General features: G+C 41.6%; 1 protein-coding gene across 1 annotated transcript in view; it reads left to right on the top strand.

Annotated features, from left to right (window-relative positions):
• Window positions 1-8,281: 8,281 nt before the first annotated feature.
• The window catches only part of ADAMTS18 (ADAM metallopeptidase with thrombospondin type 1 motif 18), a 91,746-nt gene continuing 75,160 nt past the window's right edge, over window positions 8,282-24,867 (top strand). The window contains exons 1-3 of the mRNA XM_066583601.1: window positions 8,282-8,620; window positions 8,709-8,787; window positions 18,336-18,652. Coding sequence (XP_066439698.1) covers window positions 8,447-8,620; window positions 8,709-8,787; window positions 18,336-18,652 — 570 coding nt within the window. The 5' untranslated portion in view covers window positions 8,282-8,446. The remainder of the gene's footprint in view (window positions 8,621-8,708; window positions 8,788-18,335; window positions 18,653-24,867) is intronic.

Below are 24,867 nucleotides of genomic sequence, written 5' to 3'. Positions count from 1 at the left end.
GCAAGGCTGGTACAATTCATTTTAAATGCCAGCAGGCTGGAGCTCAGAGGTTAGGGAGGATGAAAACCGGTCTTATAGTCTACGTTATCTGTACGGCACCACTCCTGGATTGGGAGTGCAACACCCCAGAGGCTCTGGTCCCTGAGGGATGACATGCAGCTAAGGCCAGAGCAGGATCACAGGCCAACTTCGACACCCCTATGATAGGGAATGCCAATAAACGGGATGAGGAGAGTAGTAGTACTAATCAATCGTGACGCCCCCGTTCCCACACACCGGTATGCTACGCAGCAGAGAAATGAACCCAGAGACTTCTGTATAGTACCTCGGGTCCTGGTATAACTTTTTACTTGTTAATAAACTTATACAACAGGTGATGCAGGTAATATTCACTATAAGCAAAAGCAGACTATAGCTCAGAGGTAGAGAGGATACACAGGATAACTATGGTTTTACAGTCCACGTTATCTGTATGTCACTGGTCCTGGATTGGGAGGACTCCAGAGGAGAAAGGGGGTAGGGGTCACTCGACAGAGTCTCTGGTAGACTATTATTGACAGACAAGGCTTAAACAAACAACACCCAGCACAGCAGGCATGTGGGTTTAACTCACTAAAGTACCTCTGTGCGGGGATCCTAACTATGGACGGCCGCACAGGAAAAGCCTGAAGTGTGAACTAGTACCTGTGCACACCTTTTGGTAGGACTCTGTCTCTCTGATGGTGGGACTCACTCCATTCAGATCCACTCTCCAAATGCTGCGGGATGTCACTCCTCTTCCTCTATCTTCACCTACATGAAAGCTGAAGGTGCTTCCATGTGGCTCTGTGTTAGCACTCTCTCAGGTCAACAAGATGGAACACCAGAACACAGAATGAAGACCCCTTCCTACTCTCAAACACTCCTATTTATACCTTCACTCATACCACATGACATGTCAAACTGATACATCTACATGCAGGCAATAATTTTATTAAGTTAACCTCTCAAGTGCCGCAGCTGTGCAATACACACATTGGATATGACAGGACATGTTTTGCACAGTGCATCTAGATAGGACAAAACATGTATGACATTTATGGAGGGGACCAAGATGGTGTTCTGGGCCACTAGAGGAGCACTCCAGAGGAGGAAGGGGGCAGGAGTTGCTTCGCAGACACTCTGGCTGACAATTATTTACTTTTAGAGATTATCAATACCACCCCACACAGGAGGCACGTGGGCGTGTCATAGTAGAGTACCTCTGTGTGGTGAACCTGACTTTGGATGGCCGCACAGGAAAAACTTGTAGTGTGAACTGGTACCTGTACAATGAGTTCCTCTATACAGAATTATTAGGAATTGCTCTCTCTCTGGGACTCACTCCATTCATATCCAGTCTTCACTCGCTGTGGGATATCTCTCTTCTTCCTCCATCTTCACCTACATGGAAGCTGGAGGTGCTTCCATATGGCTCTGTTTTAGCACTCTCTCAGGTAGACAAGATGGGAGACCTCTTACCGCTCTCAAACACTCACATTTATCACCTGACTTGTACCACATGACAAGACAAAATTATACATCTACATGCAGGCAATGATTTTATTAGCGTTAATCTCTCAAGCGCCGCAGCTGTGCAACACACACACAGTGGATATGACAAGACAAGCTTTGCACAGTGCATCTACATAGGACAAAACATGTATGACATTTATGGAGGGGACCAGGATGGCGTTAAGGGCCACTACACTTACAGTTCACGGATGACTGCCTGCTTACTGTGAATAGAGGTGGGCGGGCCAGAACAATCCCCCTCCATCTCCATTCAGTCAGCAATGCTCATTCCTATGTAAAAGCATAGGAATGAATATCACTAGAACGAACTATTAGGCTTGTGTTGCCCAACAGATCGTCCCATGTAAAATCACCCTTAGTTGTTTCATGTGACACATAACTTCATGCTAATGAAGCTAAGTTGCAACTATGTCGCTGAGAAGACCTCTAATGTTAACTTTGGAAGATCCCACAAATCCACACATTAAGGCCCTTTTAAAGAGGTCTGCGATCAGGCATGAACATTCATAAGAACATTTGTTTGCCAAATCATTGATCCATGTGAATGTGCCCCATATCAGAGCCCTTGGACACTCTATCATCGACTAATCAAATCTCACCGTGTAAACAGGAGGACATGTTACTGATGTATGCAAGCTATATGAGGATAAATAATTGCACTAATGATTGTTCGCCCCCATACTGGCGATCATCTATTGCATGAGAACACCAGAACGAGTGCTGATCGACATACTATATTGTCTATCCGTATTCGCTGAAATGGTAGAAAACTGTGCAATGTAAAACATCTGTTATTCAGTCAGTTGATTTAATCCAAAACGGTGTAATGCCTTATTTCTCCAGTGGGAGTGCTGCAGGAAAATATCAACCTCATTAATTACAGCTGATTATTAGAGACCTCAGCAGCACTATTTAGTCAATTTATGACTGGGATATCCCAAAGAAATTATCCAAAGAGGATACCCTCTTAAAATGTAATAATTATATTAGGATGTAGTGACCAAAAAACAAATTCAAGGGAACATGTATATTTGCAATATAATTTTAGACAGTGGTGTACACAGTAAAGATAGAGCTCCATAGCATAAATCAAAATGGGCTGCTTATAAAAGTGCTGGGTTTTGGCACCCAGTACAGAAGCGTCTGGTGTTTATGTTCCCTTCCACTCCTATTCTACGACCCTTAAGACATTCCAGAACCTAGTGAAAAGCAGATGGGACCAACACTCCTGGACACCCTTTCTCCATGGGCCCCATAGCAGCCACATGGGCTGGCTCAATGGTATGTTCACTCTTGGTTTTAGAACCTCTGAAATTGAAATCTAGCAAGACTTCAAGCAAGTTGATTCAGAATAAGTATACAGTAGGGAAGAGCAGTATGTCTCACATTATACACATGACAAATTATATTTCTAGAATAAGTTATGGTCAGCAGAAGGTGCTTAACTACACGGTAAAGAAAACTGATGTTCTTGGGGAGAAGAATAAAGATGTTATTATCTCCTGGCACATTCACACAAAGTGTACGCTTCCCTTCTGCGGGCATTCGTACTTTGTATTTAGAAGGACATAAACGGCTACGGGTCATCTCCTGACCACAGGCTAGACGTGGGCAGCATGGATTTAGGAAGATAAAAGACTTTTCCGCCAACCTGATCTGTCGATGTGTCAGTTATTTGTGCCAATTCCTTGCTTTTTGGGGAATCCGAATCATCAGCCTCCACAGTGAGTCAGAAGCTCCACAAGACCAGAAACAATGGATGGATCCACATAAGCATACCCAATAACTGCAAGAACTTTATATGGTTGTAAGTCTATACTGATTAATTCATACAGATGTAGGCAACTTTAAATTAAGTGTAATAACTTTCTGAGACAAGTCATCTTATCCTAAGTCATTGAAAAGTCATCTATCTTAACACATGAAAAGCCCATTGTAAAGCTATTGAAAGGGCAAATAAACTGAAGCACAAAGTTATCTTAATGTGTTCCGTTTCAAGTTTTAAATTCGTCTGTATGTATAGATGCAATACTGCAAATACATTATGAACTATGGTCTTGTGACCATTATTAATGTCATAGAGGAGGTTTATACAGTGTTGTATCGAGTCTGTCGTTTCCAAACCCTGTATAGTGTATTATACCTTGAAAAGGGGACAGGAAGGGAAAAGGAAGTTTAAGCCTGAAAGCCAACAGGACGTGAGTCAGAGAAAGAAAGAGGAAGAGATGGGTATGGCGGAAGTGAGTCTCTCCCAGGAGCAACGCTTACATATACGACAACTATAAAATACTCATAGGTAGGGGGACTGCTTTGCTCCCTCTTGTTGTATAGTAAGCATGGCCCTCACTCCTGTAGCAGGAGCAATCTCTGGTACCGCACCATCATAGAGACCATCTTATGATCACAATCTATGCAACCATTATTGCAATGCAACTTGACTGGTTGAAAAGATGTAGCTAAGAATGGCACTTCAGCCTTTACCAACTGGGGTCTAAATTAATTAAGGGGTCTGTTCTGGGGTCTGAATTAATTATAGGGGTCCAGTCCGCAGTGAGGACTCATTTTAGAGGTTTGGTGTCTGATTAATTTTAAAGTGTTCTTCTTAAGGCCCATTTACACCAGCAGATGATCGCTCAAAGATCGCTCAAACGACAGTCTGAGTAACAGCTTTGAGCGATCATTTTGCATAAACTATTAAGTAGCTACTCAGCTACTTAAGTAGCAATTAGGTGTGCAAATGAAGCCTTCCCTGAAGGCAGTTAATAGCCCCAGGGCTATTATCTGTGCTTAGATCCTTAGTTCTCTATGGAGAAACAATGATATCAGCACTCCCCCATGAAGAACTACTGATAAGAGTGAATGACGATTTTTAGGTAAGACTGAATATAACGATCAGCTAGCAGTGCCCGAAAAGCGCATGATGGGCACGTGTTTAGATGGGCCGATGATTGCTGAAACGATCACTGATTAGCGTTTTTTCTTTTTTTCAGTGATCATCGGCTGGTGTAAATGGGCCTTTAATTTTGGTATAGGACCCTAATTAATTTAAAAGCAGTCAGGAACTCAAGATTGATATGCAAATTAGTATCTATGAGGGATGATTACCTGCTGTTTGTTTTCCCACATCTTACTTCTTGTCTGCATTTTAGTTCAGCTCTATTAGGACATAGCTTTGATCTGTGACTGTAGTATAGCCGCAGGGACTAATATGAAGTAGTCTGGGATACAGACTACTTATTGGTTCAGGCTGCAGAGGTGATAGAAAGGGTGTGTGTCCTAGGCTGCTTCAGATTAGGCACTGTAAATAAACTATAGTCACATATTACAGCTCTGTCCTAATAGAGATTAGCTAAAAAGCACCCAAGGAGCAAGATGTGAGGAAAGGTAAGTATTAGGTAATCATTCCCTGTAGGTACTGACTTATATATCAATTTGAGCTCCCGAATAGAGGGTTGTTTTAAGGGTTCAGGGTGTGTATTAATTTCTAGGGTCTGGTTTGGGGTCTGAATGAGTTCAGGGGTCTAGTTTGGGTTCTGAATGCATTAGGATGTCTTCGATTGTAATTAATTTTGGTGTTGAGTCCAGTTTTTCCACTAATAAAGTCTGTGAAACATCTGAAAGCAGGCCATAATAAGCAGAGATTTACTAAAACTACTTGAATAACCCTGGTATATTTGGACAGCAAGCAATGTGTCCACTGATGGATGAACGCATGTCAATGGTTTCTGTTGAAACATGCAAGTTTAGAGTAAGGCCAACTTCACACAGGTGTCCATGAATCCCACCTCCATATCACGCTCCCCACCATTTGAAAGCCCAGTAGATGCAAGGCGTTTTCATATGAAAGCAGCCTCACATAACTTTGGGGATGCAGCGATGCTCTGCCACGGCTGCCCACTCTTTGTAAGGCTTTAGTGAACCCTATATGTACATCTAGTTCACTTGCTTCCTGGTTCTGGTAGAACATCCTAGTTAGTGATGAGTGAATTTTTCAAAAGTTCGGCTCAACCAGTTTGCAGAATTTGGGCAAAAAGTTCAGTTCAGTCCGAATTAGTTCTATATGAACCCAAACTTCACCAATATCCCTAAAACTGGTGTAGAACACAGAAGAGGAAGAAATAGGAGAGGAAAAAGAAGAAGAAAAAAAAGGAGGAACACAGGAAGAAGGAGAGTAAGAAGAAGACATTTTTGTGCTTTCGGACAAACTACCTGATGTCTGGGTTTGTGCTGAACCAAACATTTAGCAAAGTTTAGCCTGAAACAGGGTTCGACTGTTTCAGTTCACTCAACACTAATCCTAACTCAGCCTAGTCCCAAAAGGTTACTTACATGAGTCTAGCTTCCTGGTTATCTGGTGAATCTCCACGGCTTCCATCTACCAACAATTGTTATAATAATTTCTGCACATTCATGAAATTCGTTAAGTGCTAATTAGGTGCAAGGAAAAACCTTTACAGTAGACCTGCTCATCCTAATATAGTCCCAAATAAATTAGGGCTTCACAATACCATCTAGCTCTTCCATAGCTCTGCTGGTAGCAACTCTGGAATTTTATGTAAAGCTTCTGCAATGGTTGGGTGGTCTTTGAGTTTTGCTCCCATAATCAATAGAGAAGCATAGTAATTTACAGGCAATACAGGGTAATCCGCTGCTTTGCCAGTAGTGGTCACACTCTTGTATAGTTTGGCGTACCTATGTGTGGCTAGCATCTTTGGTATCCGTTCACATGTGTGAACTATGTCTGATTGCAATCACTCCTCCCCAATCTGGGCTGGGTTGAGTGAGTGGCTGCACTATTAGTCTGCATTGAACAAGTAGCATCTCCATATCATAGTATGGCTCTCTGCATTCTTCTAGGGTCTACAGCGATTGAGCCTGGGCTGCAGTCTGTTAGGTTTTGCAATATTGGCTTCCTTTTCAGTAAATAATGTCCTTGTTTTTTCTCTCACCTCTGTGATTTCATAGTTATTTAGAGCTATCATACGGTCAATCTTTCTCTCCCTGGTTTTCAATTGTGCACTGTTGGTTCCAACAAATCAAATATTATCCAATAATGTGGGCAAGAGTTTGAGATGAAGCTAGTAGCCAGCGATTACCAGTATTCCCTCCCCCAATGCAATGAATCAGCAAGAACTACATTTTTTGTCTTTCTTCACAGTAGCATTACGGCTTGTTTTCATAACTAAGCCATGACAGATTCATTATCAGATTGATCTCAATGAATCATGATGGATCCCAATGACTTATAATGGAGGTCAGTCAAGTTTCCACCAATATTCTGTTCAGTGATGAGCAAACTTTTGAAAAAAAAGTTTAGTGCAGCCGATTTGCTGAACATTCGCAAAAAGTTTGGTTCAGCCTGAATAAGTTTTAACCGAACCAGAAGTTCACCAAAACTTCTGAAACTGGTGTGTAACACCCGGAGCCATAAAAGATCTGTATTCTACCAGTCTTTTATGAGTCTTAGGGCTGGAATTTCATCCCGTGTGATTATCATGGCCACATAACAAGAAGAAGTTACCCCCTTCGTTTCCACTAAAGGGATTCTCGGGCGCTAATAATACCTGTGAGAAGACAGGGCATGGCCTATCTTCCCGCTTTTTTTTTCAAACTTGTGCGGAAATGCGGACTTTGAAAGGCAAAAAAAAAAAGTGTTTATCTTGTTCATGCAATACTATAGCGGTGAGCATAGTTGTGCATACGTCCATGTGAAGAAGCCTTTAGCCTTAGGCCTCATGTCAACTAGGAAATTCGGGCCCTTTCCCGGGGACATGAGGCCTGAAAATTGAATTTAACTCACCTTTCCGGACGCTGCAGGTTCCCGTCCATCGCAGTTGGATCTTCTTTGCTTCTGCCTGGCGAATGTGCTCGGCACGCTGGCACACCTCTTTTTTTTTAACTCCTACTCTCCCGTGCCAGAGAGCAGAAATTGAGTTGTGGGTGTACCGTGGATCCGGACGGCTTCCATAGGCTTCTATGGAAGCCTGCGGGAGCCGTCCCCACCGGAGACCCGCACTAAAATGGAGCATGCTGCGGGTGTTTTCCCGCGCGGCTGGAAAAATTGACATCTGCAGGTATTTACTTACCTGCAGATGTCCAATGCATCCCTATGGGCGTGGATCACGCGTGCGGGACACCCGCATGGATTCCCTAAATCGATTTATCCAGTGGACATGAGGCCTTAGTGTTACACACCAGTGTTAAGGATTAGTGTTGAGTGACCCGAACCTGTAGAACCATGTTTCAGGTTGAACTTTGCTACAAAATCGGCTCAGGTTCATGCCAAACCGCACTTTTAGTGAAGTTTGGTTCGCTCAACACTAATTCTGTTATTTTTAATAGCAAGAATAGAGGTGCAAATTACTCTAACAGGCAAAAACCCCCTTAAACTCTTAAAAATGAATGACGCCAATGTGAACAAACACCTAAATGCACATTTTTGCATTCTGATTCTGCTTTGGAAATTTTGGGAATTTTTTAATATAAAAAAATGTGTATACAATCCTTCACCGATCGCGTCAGAAGTGTTTTGTTAACTTCTCCCAAGTCAATAAAATTTACTATAGCAGGCTTTGCAATCAGCAGAAAATAAAAAAAAAGTTTTCTTATGTGAAACAAAGTTGAGAGAACACAAGTTAAACCTTCAGTATCTTCAAAATGTCATGGAATGTACTTGAGTGACACAAGGAGGCGTGAACCAGGGAGGGGGCAGGAGAAGAAATCCTATGCTGGGTTTAGAGTGCATTGTATTATTGGGAATGCTGCTGCATGAAGCTGAGTCTAGGGTTAAGATGATCAGTGCAATCATTGAGTCTTCCTTCCACTACTTGAGAACATTTGCAAGCAGAGGCACCTTACATGTCCTGGATGCAACAATGCCACCTACTTCAAGATGATGAGAACATCCTGTCTATTGCTCTGCATGCTTCTTGGAGCAGATACAGACTTGCATGCTGTGCAGAAGATGGATTATTTTGTACTCTTCCTGTGGACATTACCTGTCACCATCCTGAAATGCACTTCTATGCCTTTCTTGACAATCCTGTGGTTTGGAAGCTTGGACAAGGCAGGTTCACTTATTTTTGTGATCCAAATATTTAAGCAAGCTAGAATCCTTCCATCTGTCACTTATATCATCTGTTTTTGTCTTTCAGACTCTTCAACTCTACTGCCTATGTGTGTCGTTCGCTGCCTCCTTAGCTAGTGACAACGGATTTCCAGGAATTAATCAAGGTTTGTATCAGCCAATAGTGCATAGGATTCTACTTTGGGAAATGTTATTATTGCCTGTTTTACTTGTATTATTCACATTTAATGTATATGTTCCGATGTAGCAGAGTTAAATATGTTAGATTCAGCAAGGTATATTGGTTGCCATACAACTCTAGGTAAATCTATTACACTGTCTTAAGTCTGAATTATCACAATGCAAGAATGATGTAGCAACAAAGAGTTAAATGGAAAAAAATCTATCTATCTATCTATCTATCTCATATCTATCTATCTATCTATCTATCCCACATCTATTTATCTATCTATCTATCCCTATCTATCTATCTATCTATCTATCTATCTATCTATCTATCTATCTACCTCATATCTATTTATCTATCTCATATCTATATATCAATCTATCTATCTATATCTAATATCTACCTCATATCTATCTATCTATCTATCTATCTATCTATCTATCTATCTATCTATCTATCTATCTCATATCTATCTATCTATCTATCTCATATCTATCTATCTATCTATCTATCTATCTATCTATCTATCTATATCATATCTATCTATCTATCTATCTATCTATCTATCTATCTATCTATCTATATCATATCTATCTATTATCTATCTATCTATCTATATCATATCTATCTATTATCTATCTATCTATCTATCTCATATCTATCTATCTATCTCATATCTATCTATCTATATCATATCTATCTATCTATCTATCTATCTATCTATCTATCATCTGTCTATCTATTATCTATCTATCTATCTATCTATCTATCTATATCATATCTATCTATTATCTATCTATCTATCTATCTATCTATCTATCTATCTATCTATCTATCTATCTATATCATATCTATCTATTATCTATCTATCTATCTATCTATCTCATATCTATCTATCTATCTCATATCTATCTATCTATCTATCTATCTATCTATCTATCTATCTATCTATCTATCTATCAAATATATATCTGTATATCTATCTATCTATCTATCTATCTATCTATCTATCTATCTATCTATCTATCTATCTATCTATCTATCTATCTCATATCTATCTATCTATCTCATATCTATCTATCTATCTATCTCATATCTATCTATCTATATCATATCTATCTATTATCTATCTATCTATCTATCTATCTATCTATCTATCTATCTATCTCATATCTATCTATCTATCTCATATCTATCTATCTATATCATATCTATCTATTATCTATCTATCTATCTATCTATCTATCTATCTATCTATCTATCTATACCATATCTATCTATCTATCTATCTATCTATCTATCTATCTATCTATCTATCTATCTATACCATATCTATCTATCTATCTATCTATCTATCTATCTATCTATCTATCTATCTATCTCATATCTATCTATCTATCTCATATCTATCTATCTATCTATCTATCTATCTATCTATCTATCTCCTATCTATCTATCTATCTATCTATCTATCTATCTATCTATCTATCTATCTATCTATCTATCTATCTATCTATCTATCTATATCTACCTCATAACTATATATCTATCTATCTAATATCTATCTATCTATCTATCTATCTATCTATCTATCTATCTATCTCACAGCACGGAGTATTGCGGGATGGACAGCTTCCATTGACTGCAATAGAAGCTGTCCGCGCAATTTTCTGTGATAAACAGAATATGCTGCAATTCTCCCCCGCGAGTGGAAGATCACATTTGATTTCCGCTCGTGGGCGGGGGAGAATCTGTTAACATAGCATGTCTGGATGGCTATTGCTGCGGGATTCGCGGCGGGGGTCTGACCGCGAATCCTGCAGCGATTATCAGTCTGTGGGCATTCGGCCTGCCAGTCTATGTATATATAAAATCTCTATTTATTTAATTATCGTTTGTTTATTTTTAATGTTTACAAATATTTAGAAATTATCATTAGACTGCCTGTCCAGAGGCGAAGATCCGCTTGCGATAAATCGCCCGCGGATCACGCTCTGTAAAGCTTTCCATAACATTACTATGGAAAGTGCAGTGCTGGCGTCCATGAGTGGAGAATTCTCCACTCGCGGGATTTATATCGTGGCATGCTGCGATTGCCGCGATTCTCTGTGGCGAGCCTATCTGTCAGATAGGCTCATCTTGGAGAACAGTCAGTTCTCCCCCTCCTCCTCCGTGGCAGAATATCGCTAGCCTTGGCCGTGAATGGGGGCCTTAGACTAGTGCGATATCGCATTGTGACTTTGTGACATCGCAACTAATGATTGTGTATGTGGTCATGTCTCAACACGTGACCTCCAGTGACCCCAGCGGGTATGTTGCAAGAAATCCAAACCTGTTGGACTTTGGGTCGCAGGTGGCAAGTCACATGGGAGTTTTCCACCATGGACTAGTATGTAAATCACATGCAAATGCAACTTTCTGGTGACATGCTTGCTTTTTTGGGGAGCTTTTTGGTCTCACGCCAATCGTATACAGCTTTTCGTTGCGCAACTTATCTAAGGGTACTTTTATACGAGCTGATAATTGCCTCAATAATCGCTGAAATGAGCCATTGTCGGCTTCTGTAAACATGGCATTCGACTGGGTACCGAGCAAGAAGTCGCTCAGTAGTTGCAGTTGTTCAGTTTCAACTCCTGAGCGACTTCTTGCTCAGTATAACAAAACAGAACGACTAGTGAGCGACATCTCGCTCAGTATAAACAGGCAGTCGTACATGCATGAACGACTGCCTGTTTTCGGGTTCAGAAGAGATCTTTGGAGCGCTCCGTCCCAATTCCCTGATCGCCTGTTGCTTCTGTGTGAAAAGCATAGGAGCGATATAGTTGTTGGGACAGCTGTCGGGCACTTGAGTGCCCAACAGTCATCTCATCTTAAAACAGTCTAAGACTAGCTGCACACAAACGGATTTTTGCTCCAGAAACCGCGGTCGGCGTCCACACAGAGGATACCCAGCAAATTGCGTGAATTGAAGGTATATAAAAATCGCTTCTTCCTTCACACTTGTGGAAACAAATTGCGACTTCCACAAACGGATAAAAAAATCGCAGGATGCTCTATTTTGCTGTGGACTCTGATGGAGTGCATCTTACCCACAGCCCGTCCGCAATTGACATTGCGGATAGGCCGCGGGTACCTGGGCGATCGCCTAGTCCATCCGACCCGCAGCCTGTCCGCAATTGACATTACGGATAGGCCGCGGGTACCTGTGTCATCGCCTAGCGACAGTGCGGAAAATACAAATATTAAAAAACATCCGTGGTCATCCGCAATATAGAGAAAATCAGGTACACAGGGTTGCCGGACACATGCGGAATCCGACTCGTTCGTGTGAGACTGGCCTAAGACTCGATGTTGTGCAACACATGATGCTTCATTCCTCCCTTGTTATTTCATGTTACAGCTAAGTTATAATACATAACAACAAGTTCTATTAACTTCGCACTAACAGGATCTGAAATTAAAGAAGTTGTGCAAAGTTATAAAATTACCCCCTATCCACAGCATAGGAGATAACTCTATGATCGGTGGAGGTCCAGCTGCTGGGATCCCCACCAGTCTTGAGAATGTGGGTAGGTCAATCCGAAGAGTAGGGAGTGGAGTTCCCAGAGGTGCACTAATTCTCCATTCACTTCAATGACAGCGCCAACAGAGATTGCCGAAGCACTTCAACTTGGTGTTGTCATTGAATGAATGAAGCACGACCTCTGCTCCATTCATTTATGCAACGACTGGACCCCTGTTCTCGAGCTCGGTGGGAGTTTGAGCAGTGAATATGCCCCAGTGTTTATTTTTGTTGGTCTTCTCGGTATCTTAAAGAAGTTGTCCACAGGATATGGCATACCTACATGATCAGTGAGGTCCAACCAATGGGACCCCCACCGATCCCAAGAACAGGGGTCTGGCTCTTCCTCAAGTGAATGAAGTGGAGGTCACGCAGGAACGTTCTGCTTCATCCAGTTCAAGCGCTTTTGGGATCTTGGGATAAGTACGGGTCTCAGAGGTTGAACCCCGACTGATCATAAAGTTACCCCTATCCCATGGATAGGCAATAACTTTTTAACTCGGCACAGTCCCCTTAAATTCTGATTTTGGGGGATTCTTGTAAAGTGCTAAATAGTTATCGTTTCTGTATTATAAGATTGCAGATCAAAGTAGTTTAATTCATTTGTTCCTATCCATTTTATTAGGTTGCTACACTGAAGCAGCCGCTGCTACAAATCCCTTTATTGCACCCCTGTTGTCTACTGTCTGTTAAAGACAAATGTATTTAAAGGGTAATTGGGAAAAAGTTAGAAAGAGTTAAAAAAGCAAAACCGAGTTTTGCTCTGGAGGAACATGTTGTCTCGTGTAACCCTTTCAGTGTTTTTCATGCATGCCCCGGACTGACAGGATTAATTTACTGTCAAGTTCAATGACTAGGCCTGACCGTGGGGCTGTAAAGTCCTGCTCTCCGAGATATAATGAATTAATGACAGGTCTAGTGCTTGCTAGAGTATTGCCTTTCAATGTTGCTAAGGAATTCCCTTCTCCCGCAGATGTTACTTCCTGCAGACCCGGTCTGGGAACTTCTGCAATTCATTTATTTCAGTCATCTATATATACTACTGTATTACTGTATAGAGGTAATAAAGACCACCTGTGCCAGCTATACAAATATGAGGAAATCCTCCGTAGTCGTTATTGTGGGAACTGAAGACTTTGTGGGAACTGAAGATTGCCCCACTCACCCCACCAATTATACAGTAGATAGGAATAAATAGGACTTTGCATGAATGGGCACAGAGGGCACTGCCACATGGCTTTGTTTGCCAGCCAGTGATGTAACCAAGGGCTCTATTACTTGGCACTTCCTTCTGCCAGAATTTCATGCAGATGACTTTTGCGCCCTTTGGATCCTAAAATAGACCTTAGGCCGTCATTATTCGGGCGAGTTTCAGGCACGAGTTCCTTCTAATAGCGACATGAATGGAAATCGCACGTAAAAAACCCGCATTCATTCCAATGTATTAATTGTCTGAGATCGAAAAATCACAGCAGGTCCTATTTTTGGGCAATTCTGTTCTAACAGAAATCGCCTGTGGGAAGAAAAAAAATCCCATTGAATTAGTATGAAAATGTGAGCTTCATGTGAGTGCAAGGCGAGTTTTCTATTTAAATAACATGCGCGTGAAAATTGCAGGTGCAGTGATGCATTTTTTTCGCAAAATGCATCACAATCGCAGGAAAAATCACTGGTTTGCAAGTGTGACATTCATTGGTCTGAGTTTCTCCGACTGATATCGCACTGGCCCATGTAAATACAACCTTAAGGATAAATACTGTGTGATAGTGGACCTATATATTTGGAATGATATCGCACTCGTAAACCTACATTTTTTCTACAATTGTGACACATTTTGCAAGAAAAACGCATTGCATCGCTGTTCATGAGATTTTCACAAGCGTGAACAAATTGCATGTTGTTCCAATACATATTGGCTGAGCACAGGGACCAATTAGAGGCAGCTCTCAGCTATTGAATGACAGCTGAGAGCTGCCTCTGATTGGTCCCAGTGCTCAGCCAATCAGAGGCAGCACTCACTCACCCATTCATGAATTCATGAATGGGTGAGTGAGAGCTGCCTCTGATTGGTGAGGGATGTGACCAATCAGAGGCAGCCCATTCAGCAGGCGGGGATTTTAAATCCCCACCTGCTGAATACTACACAGAGCAGTTCAGGAGAACGCTGCTAGCTGCAGATTTTTCGGCGAATCGTTGGCCCCGGTGACATGATTTGCGGATCGCATGACAGATGCCTAAGGGCAAAAACACATTGGCGCATGTGCAAAGACATGTGCCGCTAGCCCATGAACCATTTTTTTCCCTCGAACTATTCAAACATCGCACTAGTGCGCATGAGTTTGAAACAAACAAACAAAACGGGAAGACAGGTCCTGCCCTAACTTTCTTACATGTAGTATTAACGTGCGGGAATCCAGATAGTGAAAACAAAACCATTGAAATCAATCGTTATGTCTCGTCCCGTTTTGCGTCTGTGATCCTCATGTCTGCAAAACTGGACAAAATCATGGTGGTCTGAAGAAGCACCAAAACCGCTACAGCAGTGGCACATTTATCATTGAGTTCTTGATAGCAGTACTTCAACTACACCTCTTTCCCCCAACCTATTCTCCAACCAAGATCAGCACTCGGCTGTGTTATCTTACCAGTAGGGTTACGGACTACAATGAACTTTTGCCTTGGCTTTCTGGCCCAAAGGAACCTACGCTTAAATTAGTGTCATGACTTTCTATTGCAAAATTGTTGAAGTTTTTGGAACGAGTAGTATATGGCTCATTCCCTTCTGATGGCCATGGGAGCATTGGGCATATGGTACTAATTAGAGATGAGCGAGTATACTCGCTAAGGCACATTACTCGAGCAAGTAGTGCCTTAGCCGAGTATCTCCCCGCTCGCCTCTAAAGATTTGGGGGCCGGCACGGGTGACAGGTGAGTTGCGGCAGGGAGCGGGGGGGGGGGGGGGGGGGGGGGGGGAGAGGGAGAGAGAGATCTCCCCTGCGTTTCTCCCCGCTCTCCCCCGCCGCTCCCTGCCCGCCGCCAGCCCCCGAATCTTTAGAGACGAGTGGGGAGATACTCGGCTAAGGCACTACTCGCTCGAGTATTGTGCCTTAGCGAGTATACTCGCTCATCTCTAGTACTAATTCTTCATGCCATAGACACTACACTGTATGCTCTTAAAAATCAAGCTCACCATACACTTTAGATATCTTTTCGCTAGACATCTATTCGTCTTGATCCCCATGCACATTCACACTTGGCTCAGTCAAGCATGCAGATATTTCTCAACGGGAAAAGGAGAATATAAGCTGCTGCCAGAAACCTATTGTGGTGGCTTATCTTCCCCTCGAAAACAAAGGGATCAGGCATCCAACAGCCAGATCCTTCTTTGTCTAGCAATTGCCATCGAGGGAAAGTCAGGACAGTCTTATGCACATTAGATGGTCAGCCAGTTAGTCTGACATCAATTCCTTTATTATCTGGCCTTTAGAAGGCCAGATAAGTTTTAGCTATTGGTGTGGTGATTTTATGGCTCCATATTTTTTTTGGACTGCCAAAGATATTTTTGCTGCTTTTTTTTAATGTGACATATAGCGATATTTTCTACAATACCTTTCTTCAGAAATTTTCTTTCATTTTTTTGTCTACTTTATTACGTATATCAATATATATAAAGGCGAAAGCCCTCACTGACTCACTGACTGACTGATTCACTGACTGGCTCGCCACTAATTCTCCAACTTCCTGATGTTGTAGAAACATGAAATGTGGCATGACCATTTAGGACCTATAAAGATAAGCGGTTGCCACTACAATATTCAATTTTAAGCATGAAAAATGAAGGAATTCTGCGATACATGACATAGTTCTTTTTTTCAGAAACCATAAAGCCTAGGGAAATGATTTGTATACTGAGGAGAATCTAATGCTCCTCTATGTGTATATACTGAGGAGAATCTACCTCACCTCTATGTGTATATACTGAGGAGAATCTAACTGACCTTTATGTACGTATACCGAAAGACTGTAAAGTACATAAGTAAGCGGCCATGGACTGCAGGGATGGAGCATGCCTTTAAGGCTAAGAAGGGTCTTCAACCTCCAGTCTGGGGTTAAATGTGAATATAAAGAGGCGTTAACATTAAGGGTAAAAAGTGAGGAGAGTGGAAGGGGTGGCACATTCTGCAGAGGGACATCGGTACATGCAGTCTGAGGAGAATCTAAAGCTCCTCTATATACATATTGTATTCCTCACCTCCTCTGAAGTAACCACAACTTCATAAAATTTTCTGCTCAAACAACATGTAAACACCACTTTTTTACGTTTTTTTAAATGCTTTTCTTTTAACATGCATGTCCCCCACGATGTCATATAAAAGCTATAAAACACTGGTCTATGTATGGAGCTGTCTTCTTCCTACAGCAAAACAGCTAAAAGTGGGACAATCCCTTTAAACTGGCCATAACTATGGACCCAATATGCTTGTTTGCCTGGCAGCTATTCTTCTCAACCTATTCATATAGATACACACTTGGCTCAGCTGAGTGTGCATGTTTATTTCAATAGGGGTAGGAGAATAAACCAATGAAAGACATCTCTGGCACAAGAATGATCTCCATGGGAATAAAGAATGGAATATGATGAAATCCTACATGCCTGATCCTTCTTTCCTCCAACATATGCCCTTGGGGAATACTTGGGTGGTACCCGTATACATTAGCTTGTCATAGTAACACACTAACATAGTTTGCAAGGCTGAAAAATGACATGCACCCATCCAGTTCAGCCAATTTCCTCATCTATCATAACAATGGTAGCTTATGGGCCACCCTTATAGGTAACCCTTAGAGTATGGTCATCCCAGAGGATTATGTTAAATACACCCATACATTCCATCTGACCAATCAACCTGTTATTGTAATATCTATCTTGATTTGTAATGACCATCAGTGGCACAGAAGTCTCACAACTGTTGGCAATGTCAGACAAGTGATGGGAATACTTTGTGGAATCTGTAGATGAGGTTGGAAGAAAGGATCAGGCAGTTGGCATAGTAACCAGCCAATTAACATTCTCTGACCAGTCGTAGTTAACGTCTGTGTCAGAGTATTATTATGAGAGGGGCTAATATATTTGATAGGCAGAGCATGAACAGAACAGGCCCTTTAAATCATTTATTTGCTGACTCGTATTGTGCCGAATGGGTAATCAGGAGAACCCCCTGGTGGTGACAAATGTTTTTTTTTTAAGGACTTATTGTAATCGTTCTTTAAGTTTGACTAATCCTCTTTTTATGCAAGTACAAAAACATAATGGTAGAATCCCTTGTTGACCTCTGTTGTTTTGATTGAGTTGCCAAATGTGCATTTCAAGGAACGCTAGCATCGGAATGGCCTGAGCTTCTTTTGTTGTATACAATTAGCTGTAGTATTAGTTGATGCAGCACCGTTACATGTTTTACATTATAGACTGGTCTGAGTTATACAGTATTTTTCCTTCCTCCCCGTAAAGGTTTTAATTTAAGCAAGTGAACAGCAATGCTATACAGGGCTTTTATGGCTGTTAGACAGTGTTATACACTAGTTTTATGGGCTTTGGTGAACTTCCAGTTCGGTTGGAACTGATTTGGACTGAACTAAACTTTTTGGAAAAGTTTGGCAAGTTGGCCGAACTGAACTTTTCAAAAGTTCACCCATTAATAGTTGGGATCCACTACTGGTCCACAATTCTTCCCATCTATTGGTGCCCAGTCTTTTTTCCTCCTGTACTTATAGTGAACATGTATGGCCAGTTGGACCAACTGTAACGGCTAGTATGGAGTAAATGCTGCATTGGTAAAATGAAAGTTTGCCGGCAAGCACCAATGCCAAGTACATGGACACTTGATTGTATTCGTCTTTCTAATTGCCGAACACAAAAAGTGAATGAGCCTTAAATGTTTCTCATATCTTTCTTTCACTTCTTTCAGATTATGTTTTTGTTACACCAGTGGAAGTGGACTCCAGTGGAGCCTACATCTCCCATGATATCTTGCACAGTAGTAGGAAGAAGCGATCAACACGAAGTTCAAAGACTTCCTTGCACTACCGATTTTCAGCATTTGGACAGGAACTACACTTGGAGCTCCAGCCCTCTCCTCTGCTGTCAAGCCAGTTTGCTTTGAATGTTCTTGGTAAAGATGGATCCTTAACAGATGTGGAACAGACTGTGGAGCCATGTTTTTATCAGGGATTTATCAGAAACTATGAGAACTCCTCAGTGGCTTTATCTACATGTGTGGGCATGGTAAGTTATTTTCATACACCTTCAGTCTGCCGTAAGAGAATGATTGACAAATAATAATTTTAACTTCTTGTATTGAAAAGTTGGCAACAACTCTTAACTTTTAGCTGAAAGTAAGTGCAGTTTCCCAGTTCATAGCCAGTACTGCAACACAATGAGCCTCGTGTGGTGCAGAGTGTTAAGGCGGCAGCAATGCAGTCCTAAGCTCCCGCTCACGACCTGAAGGTTGCGGGTTCAATCCCAGATGGTTCAGGTAGCCGGCTCAAGGTTGACTCATCCTTCTGAGGTCGGTAAAATAAGTACCCAGCTTGGAGATTAAAAGATGACTGGGGAAGGCAATGGCAAACCAGCTCACAAATAGTCTGCCAAGGAAACGTCATGATATGATGTCACCCCAGTAGTCAGTCATGACTCTGTGCTTGCACCAGGGGATTTTATCTTTTACCTTACTGCAACATATAACATGGATGACTAAAACAGCAGCTCTTGATGCAGCACACATCCATTTCATATCCAAAAATTTGCTGAAAATGAGGACATGAGTACTTTCATTATATAAAGCAAAAAAAAAAAACAACAACAACAACAACACTGCTCAGGAGTCTGAACTGTGTAATAATAAGCGATAATTACTTCTTTACTTCCGTGGGGTGCCTATGACTCCCAGCACTCTCCCTAGATCCAGGTTAGCCAAATACAAAGTAACTCTGCATCAAAAATGTTCAGTTACCAAAAGTGTTATGTCTGACCCAAACATATTTGGTTTTGTCCTAAAGGGATGACTATATACACAAACATGGCAGTATAAATGTTGTTGTTGTTAGCCGTTTAGTTGTTCACGACTCTCAGCGACCCTAAAGGCGAGCTCCCTTTATATTTTTCGGTTTTGCACTGCTGCTTTCAGTTGTGTGATATTCATGCCAGTATAAATGTAGACAACACTAAATGGCAAATGGAAACACAAAACAGAACAGATGTGGAAACTAAAGTTTAAGGTGAGGGAAGACCCTACCTACCAGGGGGTGCCACCCTGATAAGGGCAACCCTATGTCAGGAACCTGCGGTGACCATAACTTTACCTAGATAGTGACAGGGAACAGTGGTAAAGTAAAGGACACTCAAAGAATAAGAAACCACAAAGGTACAGGGAAATAGATGCTCAAACACCTCAGATAAAGAAGTGAACAATCAGCAGACTTATCTTAACTAATACCAGGACCAGGAACCCCCAACATGACCAGAAACATCTTCAGACAGAGAGTATAACCAGTGTCCTCTGTGAGGAGGAGCCAGAACAAATATACACAAAACTAAGGTTGATTGGCTGGCTGAGACACCCCCCACCTCCCAGTAAACCAATGAGTCCATAAACCAGCAGAGAAGTGTCCCAGTCGGTGTCCAGTGAGCATATACTGGTGTAAGGATGACGTGATGTTACTCCCAGTTCCAATCCTCATTCGCAGCTGGCGAATCTTGACAAAAAGGACTCATAATGAAAGATTTATTGGCAACACACTAGTAACACATCATGCAATGCATTTTGGAGGTACGAGCATCTTGTCCTTTCTCAAGCAGGAGACATTCTCTTTAGAAAAGAGGAGATGTCTGTACCCCCAAAATGCATTGCATGGTGTGTTACTAGTGTGTTGCCAATAAATCTTTCTTTTAAAGGTCTTTTGGTAAGTGAATATTTTGAAAGCCGAGTTATTTTCTATTTGGCTAACTTGGATATAGGGGGAGTTCTAGGAGCCTTCTATACCCCCCAACCAAAGTAACTGAAGATCTGCTTATATAGCTCATTACTAGTTACTATTACATGGTTCAGACCCCTGAGCACTGTTTTATATTTTGCTTTATATACTGTATATGTGCTGTGGCTGGCATAGCCATATAGGACATACTGGCGCCCTCCATGAAGGATATTTCTAAGTGATGGGAGGCTATAACAACATTACCCAGTCCTACATGGATTATCTGGTGTTATGGTGAACCCCTTATACTGGGTGTTTCACCTATACACCCAGTTAGTGCCATCTTAAGTTATCATTTCTCTGTTATTTACATTGGTCCCCAGGGAGCTGTTTGCCATTGTCTTTTGTGGTTTCTTTGACTACTTTCATGGCACCTGTAATGTTCCTAGATTCATGAAACTGAGGATCTGAATGTCTTGATCCCAACAGAGGAGACATTCATCATCCAACTACAGTATATGGAACAAGGACATATCATATATTTATTCAGTTTCATATATTGCATTAGAAATTCTACATCCATTATTTTATGAGGGCCTGGCTTCACTGGAGGATCCTGGTCAACTGGTTGGCCATACATGTCACGCGTCATGGTCAATCAACCCAAAAGGAATTAATATTTAACATGTAGAATGCATTCACTTATGGCAACCCAATGGCACTCAATAGGCTAGTGTTATCCGACAGAGAGCCAGTATGATTATCGATATATCGATTGGCTAAAGTATCCAATCATCAAGTCATAGGTTGCATCTGGTATTAACATGAATGAGGCTGAGCTGCAGTCATAGATGACTCCTTTAAAGACTCTGCACTGTTTCCTATCCTTTGACTTTTGGATAGCCAAATGCGCCATTACTAGAGATGACCGTAATTAAGGGAGATGGAATAAATCCTCTACAGTGCCACCTATTGAAAGGCAGCATTCCTTCGAGTCAAAGTGGGATTTTTTATACAAATCTTGTTACAATGACTGGGAATCAAAAGCAAAGCCAGACTCCATGTACAGACAGCTGTTTCCGGGTTATTGCCCATCATCAGTGTACAGTAGGAGTCTGGCTTTTGCTAGTGAGAGGCCTGGGACAGGGGTCAGAAACGCTCTTTTCTACTTAGGGAGAGCAATACTATAAACTAAGTGAGGAGACTCAAATGGCCATGCACGCTCCTCTGGGTAATATGCAAATAAGGGAGATGGAATAAATCTGTGGAGCTGGGGGAAGGGAGAAAGAAATCTCTCTCACTCTCCCCCCCATTCTGCCTCGCCGCCCCCTCCCCGCTTTTGCTCGGACGAGTAAGTAGTTACTCGAAAAATACCACTGCTCTCTCAAGCATCTCTATCCATTACCTATCTATTGCTACCGAGTAACAGACTTATGTCTTGTCTAATAAACAGGAAAGTCATAGGACAGAAATGAAGTGAGTTACAGGTAATTCACTTTGTAGAATGATAGAATAACCATAGTCTAAACCCCTTACATTTCACATTTATAAAGCTTCATTGATTATTTTTTATCATTACGTCCAAGGCTAATTTGCCTCATAATGAGCATTAAATAAAGTCCTTTGATTTCAAACTCATTCCTCTGACCCTGTCTCTTTGTAATCTGTTTAGAAACATAGGTGGGGGTTTAAAGAAGGCCATGTGCCAGAATTGTAATCCAAAAAAAAGTTGAATATTTTTGCAAATGCTGTACTTGTGCGCAAAAAATTGCAGCTTTTTGCCTTTACTCCAGCATGGGGCTAAATCTAAGAGGTGGAGCTACCGGAGGCAACAAAACAGGCATAAATTATAGTGCGAATCTATGACAGCTCATGGCTCAGAAAAATGTGACTTTCTGGCACTTGGACTGCTGGAGATATGCCAAATGTATTGAGGTTCGCCTTTTTTAATTTTGACAAATTTTATTTTAGCACATGTTGCATTAAAACTGGTATATAAAATGACGGTCTAGGTAAATTCCTTCTTACACTAGCCAAAAATTAGCTGGAGGGTCTATATATGTATGCAGTTAAATATGTTTATAATGAAATGTCTTTGAGATGGCCACCCAAAATAGCATTGAAGGTGGTCTTCTGGAGCAGTGGCCTTCTCAAAGACGATGACATACATAATACATGGCGGAAATGAAAATTCATCACAGAAAATCTAATCTGGATAAGAGGGTGATTTTTTTCACAGAGGTGGATGCCTAAGCAATTTGATTCCACCTGTCTGATCAGTATTTGTGTGGTCTCCTGGTTTTCCGACTCCTGTTTGTTCCTGGCTATTCTGACTTCTTCATCTATGACCTTGGCTACGTTTATTAGAATTCTCTCTTTGCCAGTTGTCTGCCCCAACTTGGACTATTTATCGTGTTGTATATCAAGCTGAAGTTTATGCTGTCTGCTATGACATTGGCTAAGAATGGCTTTACATGGGACAACCATTGCCAAAAAATTGCTCTAACGAGCGATTTTCGGCTATAGCTGTCCCATGTAAATACGAGATCCGACATATTGCTCTGTGAGAAATCACTCAGTAGACACTCACTGAAGCGAAGTGACTAGTGAGCAAGTTCTTGCTCAGTGTAAACAGGCAGTCATTCATATATGGAGGTGGGTGGCCAGAAGAGATCTCCGGAGCGCTCCACCTTTATTCACTGTATGACTATTACTCTTGTGTGAAAGCACAGAAGTGATAAGACTTGGGATGATTGACAGGCGCATATATGTGCGCAATAGAACAGTCCTCCCTTGTAAAACCACCCCAAGTCTCCTGGTTACGCCTATGCGCACACCCTCGGGTACCATTCCTTGCTCTTGTATAGTACCAGCTGCCACGTAACTGAGACTACTTCTGTGAGGAACAGCCTGGGAACCACCAGCAAAGACCAGATCCCAAGTGGTGAGATGAAAGGGTGAAAAGCAGGATGCTGCCTCCAGATTTAGTCCAAAGGAAAATCAGTGTGTGGCACATCCACTTGCAGCCGAATTGACTGTCCATGTAATGCATGGAGGTGCTGAATCCTCCAGAGCAAGAGTTGCTCTTTGTAGGCTTTTTATGCTCTGGCTAAGAAATGAGGTACCTGATTGAGGCACTTTGTCTATTAACTCAATATTTTCCAGTATGGCATGAAATAATGGGTGTTCAAAGGAAAAAAACAAAAGTTGTGAATGTGGTGTGCTCATACTGCTAAATTGGCAATTCCACATTCCATGGTCTTAGTGACTTGAGGTGTGATACCATCATGGCTCTCAGGCATGCATTGGTGTGGAACCAAAAATAGTAGTCCATTGTAATGGGATTGCTACTTGTTTACTTCTTTTTGAAGAAGTTCCTCCACCTTATGCATTTCTTTGGTTATAAAGAAACACTTTGTTTCTTGGCTCCTTTTGTTCTTTGTATCTTAGTTCCATATCAACAAATAGAGCTTTTTTTTGTTTACTTGGCCTGGAACAGGAAGAAAAACGGTTAGAAAGGCATTGGGGCTGTCAAGGAGTAAGAGGGCAATAGCCACTTACCATGAGTTGAGACAATAGTTTATTTCACTGTTGGAGTTAGGGCTCCCTCAAAGAGATTTATTGCATATTTAGGTTGCGTAAATACTCAGTGTATTAATATTTCCTGGTTATTGCAGTTTATTTTTACATTTTTTCTAATGTAATTTTTTGTGCATGCAGGGCCTGTTCATATGTGCGCACAACACCCCCCCATACTGATTTAAAGGGCTGTTTAGCCTATTGAGGTCCAGATGTGTTCTTTTGCGCAGTGTATTACGCATTTGTGCACCTCTCCTTCTATGGGGTCATTTGCTATGAAACTGTGCAGGAAAGTAGAGCATGTCCTATAGTTTTTTCACCTGCTAGACATGTATTTGGCAGGCCCGTCTACTAAGTCTACTACTCAAACATGGCACTGCCGGGGCCACGACGATGTGAGCAGTCCCGGCAGCACAAAAAAGTACAGTCAAAAGTGACAATACGGGTGCAATAGCCTGCGATCATGCTCCCTGCACAGCGCATATAAGTCACGGTATTGTGAACGTATATGCACTTACCAGAGAAACTTGACGCTCCTGGGCCCCAATGCAAAACCTGTAACAGGGCCCCCAACTATAATGCTTTATTCATAGTACTGGGCTCCCTATATGGAGAAGAGAGGCCTTATGGGCCCCCTAAGGCTCCTGGGCCCGGGTGCAACCGCATCCCCTATAGTTACGCCAGTGGCACTTACACCCATGCTCGGCTGCCCTAATAGCAATGAATGCAATTAGATGGATGAGGCTAATGGTTTACACTAAAATAGCAATCATGACAGTCACTTCCACATTTGTATATGAGTAAATAGGAATTTGGCTGGAATTTGGGACAATAAAATACCTTTCAGTCCATTAAAAGTTAACGCTGCCCAATGTATTCTGTAATAAGGTCAACAAAGCTGGTTTACACAGTGGTTTCAACTATCTACAAAGTTTTTAGTTGCTATCC

This window comes from Eleutherodactylus coqui, chromosome 11 (assembly GCF_035609145.1).
Source record: "Eleutherodactylus coqui strain aEleCoq1 chromosome 11, aEleCoq1.hap1, whole genome shotgun sequence".
In the NCBI taxonomy this organism is placed as follows: domain Eukaryota; kingdom Metazoa; phylum Chordata; class Amphibia; order Anura; family Eleutherodactylidae; genus Eleutherodactylus; species Eleutherodactylus coqui.
Note: the sequence above shows the minus strand (reverse complement) of the source record. Positions and strands in the feature narration are given on the sequence as shown.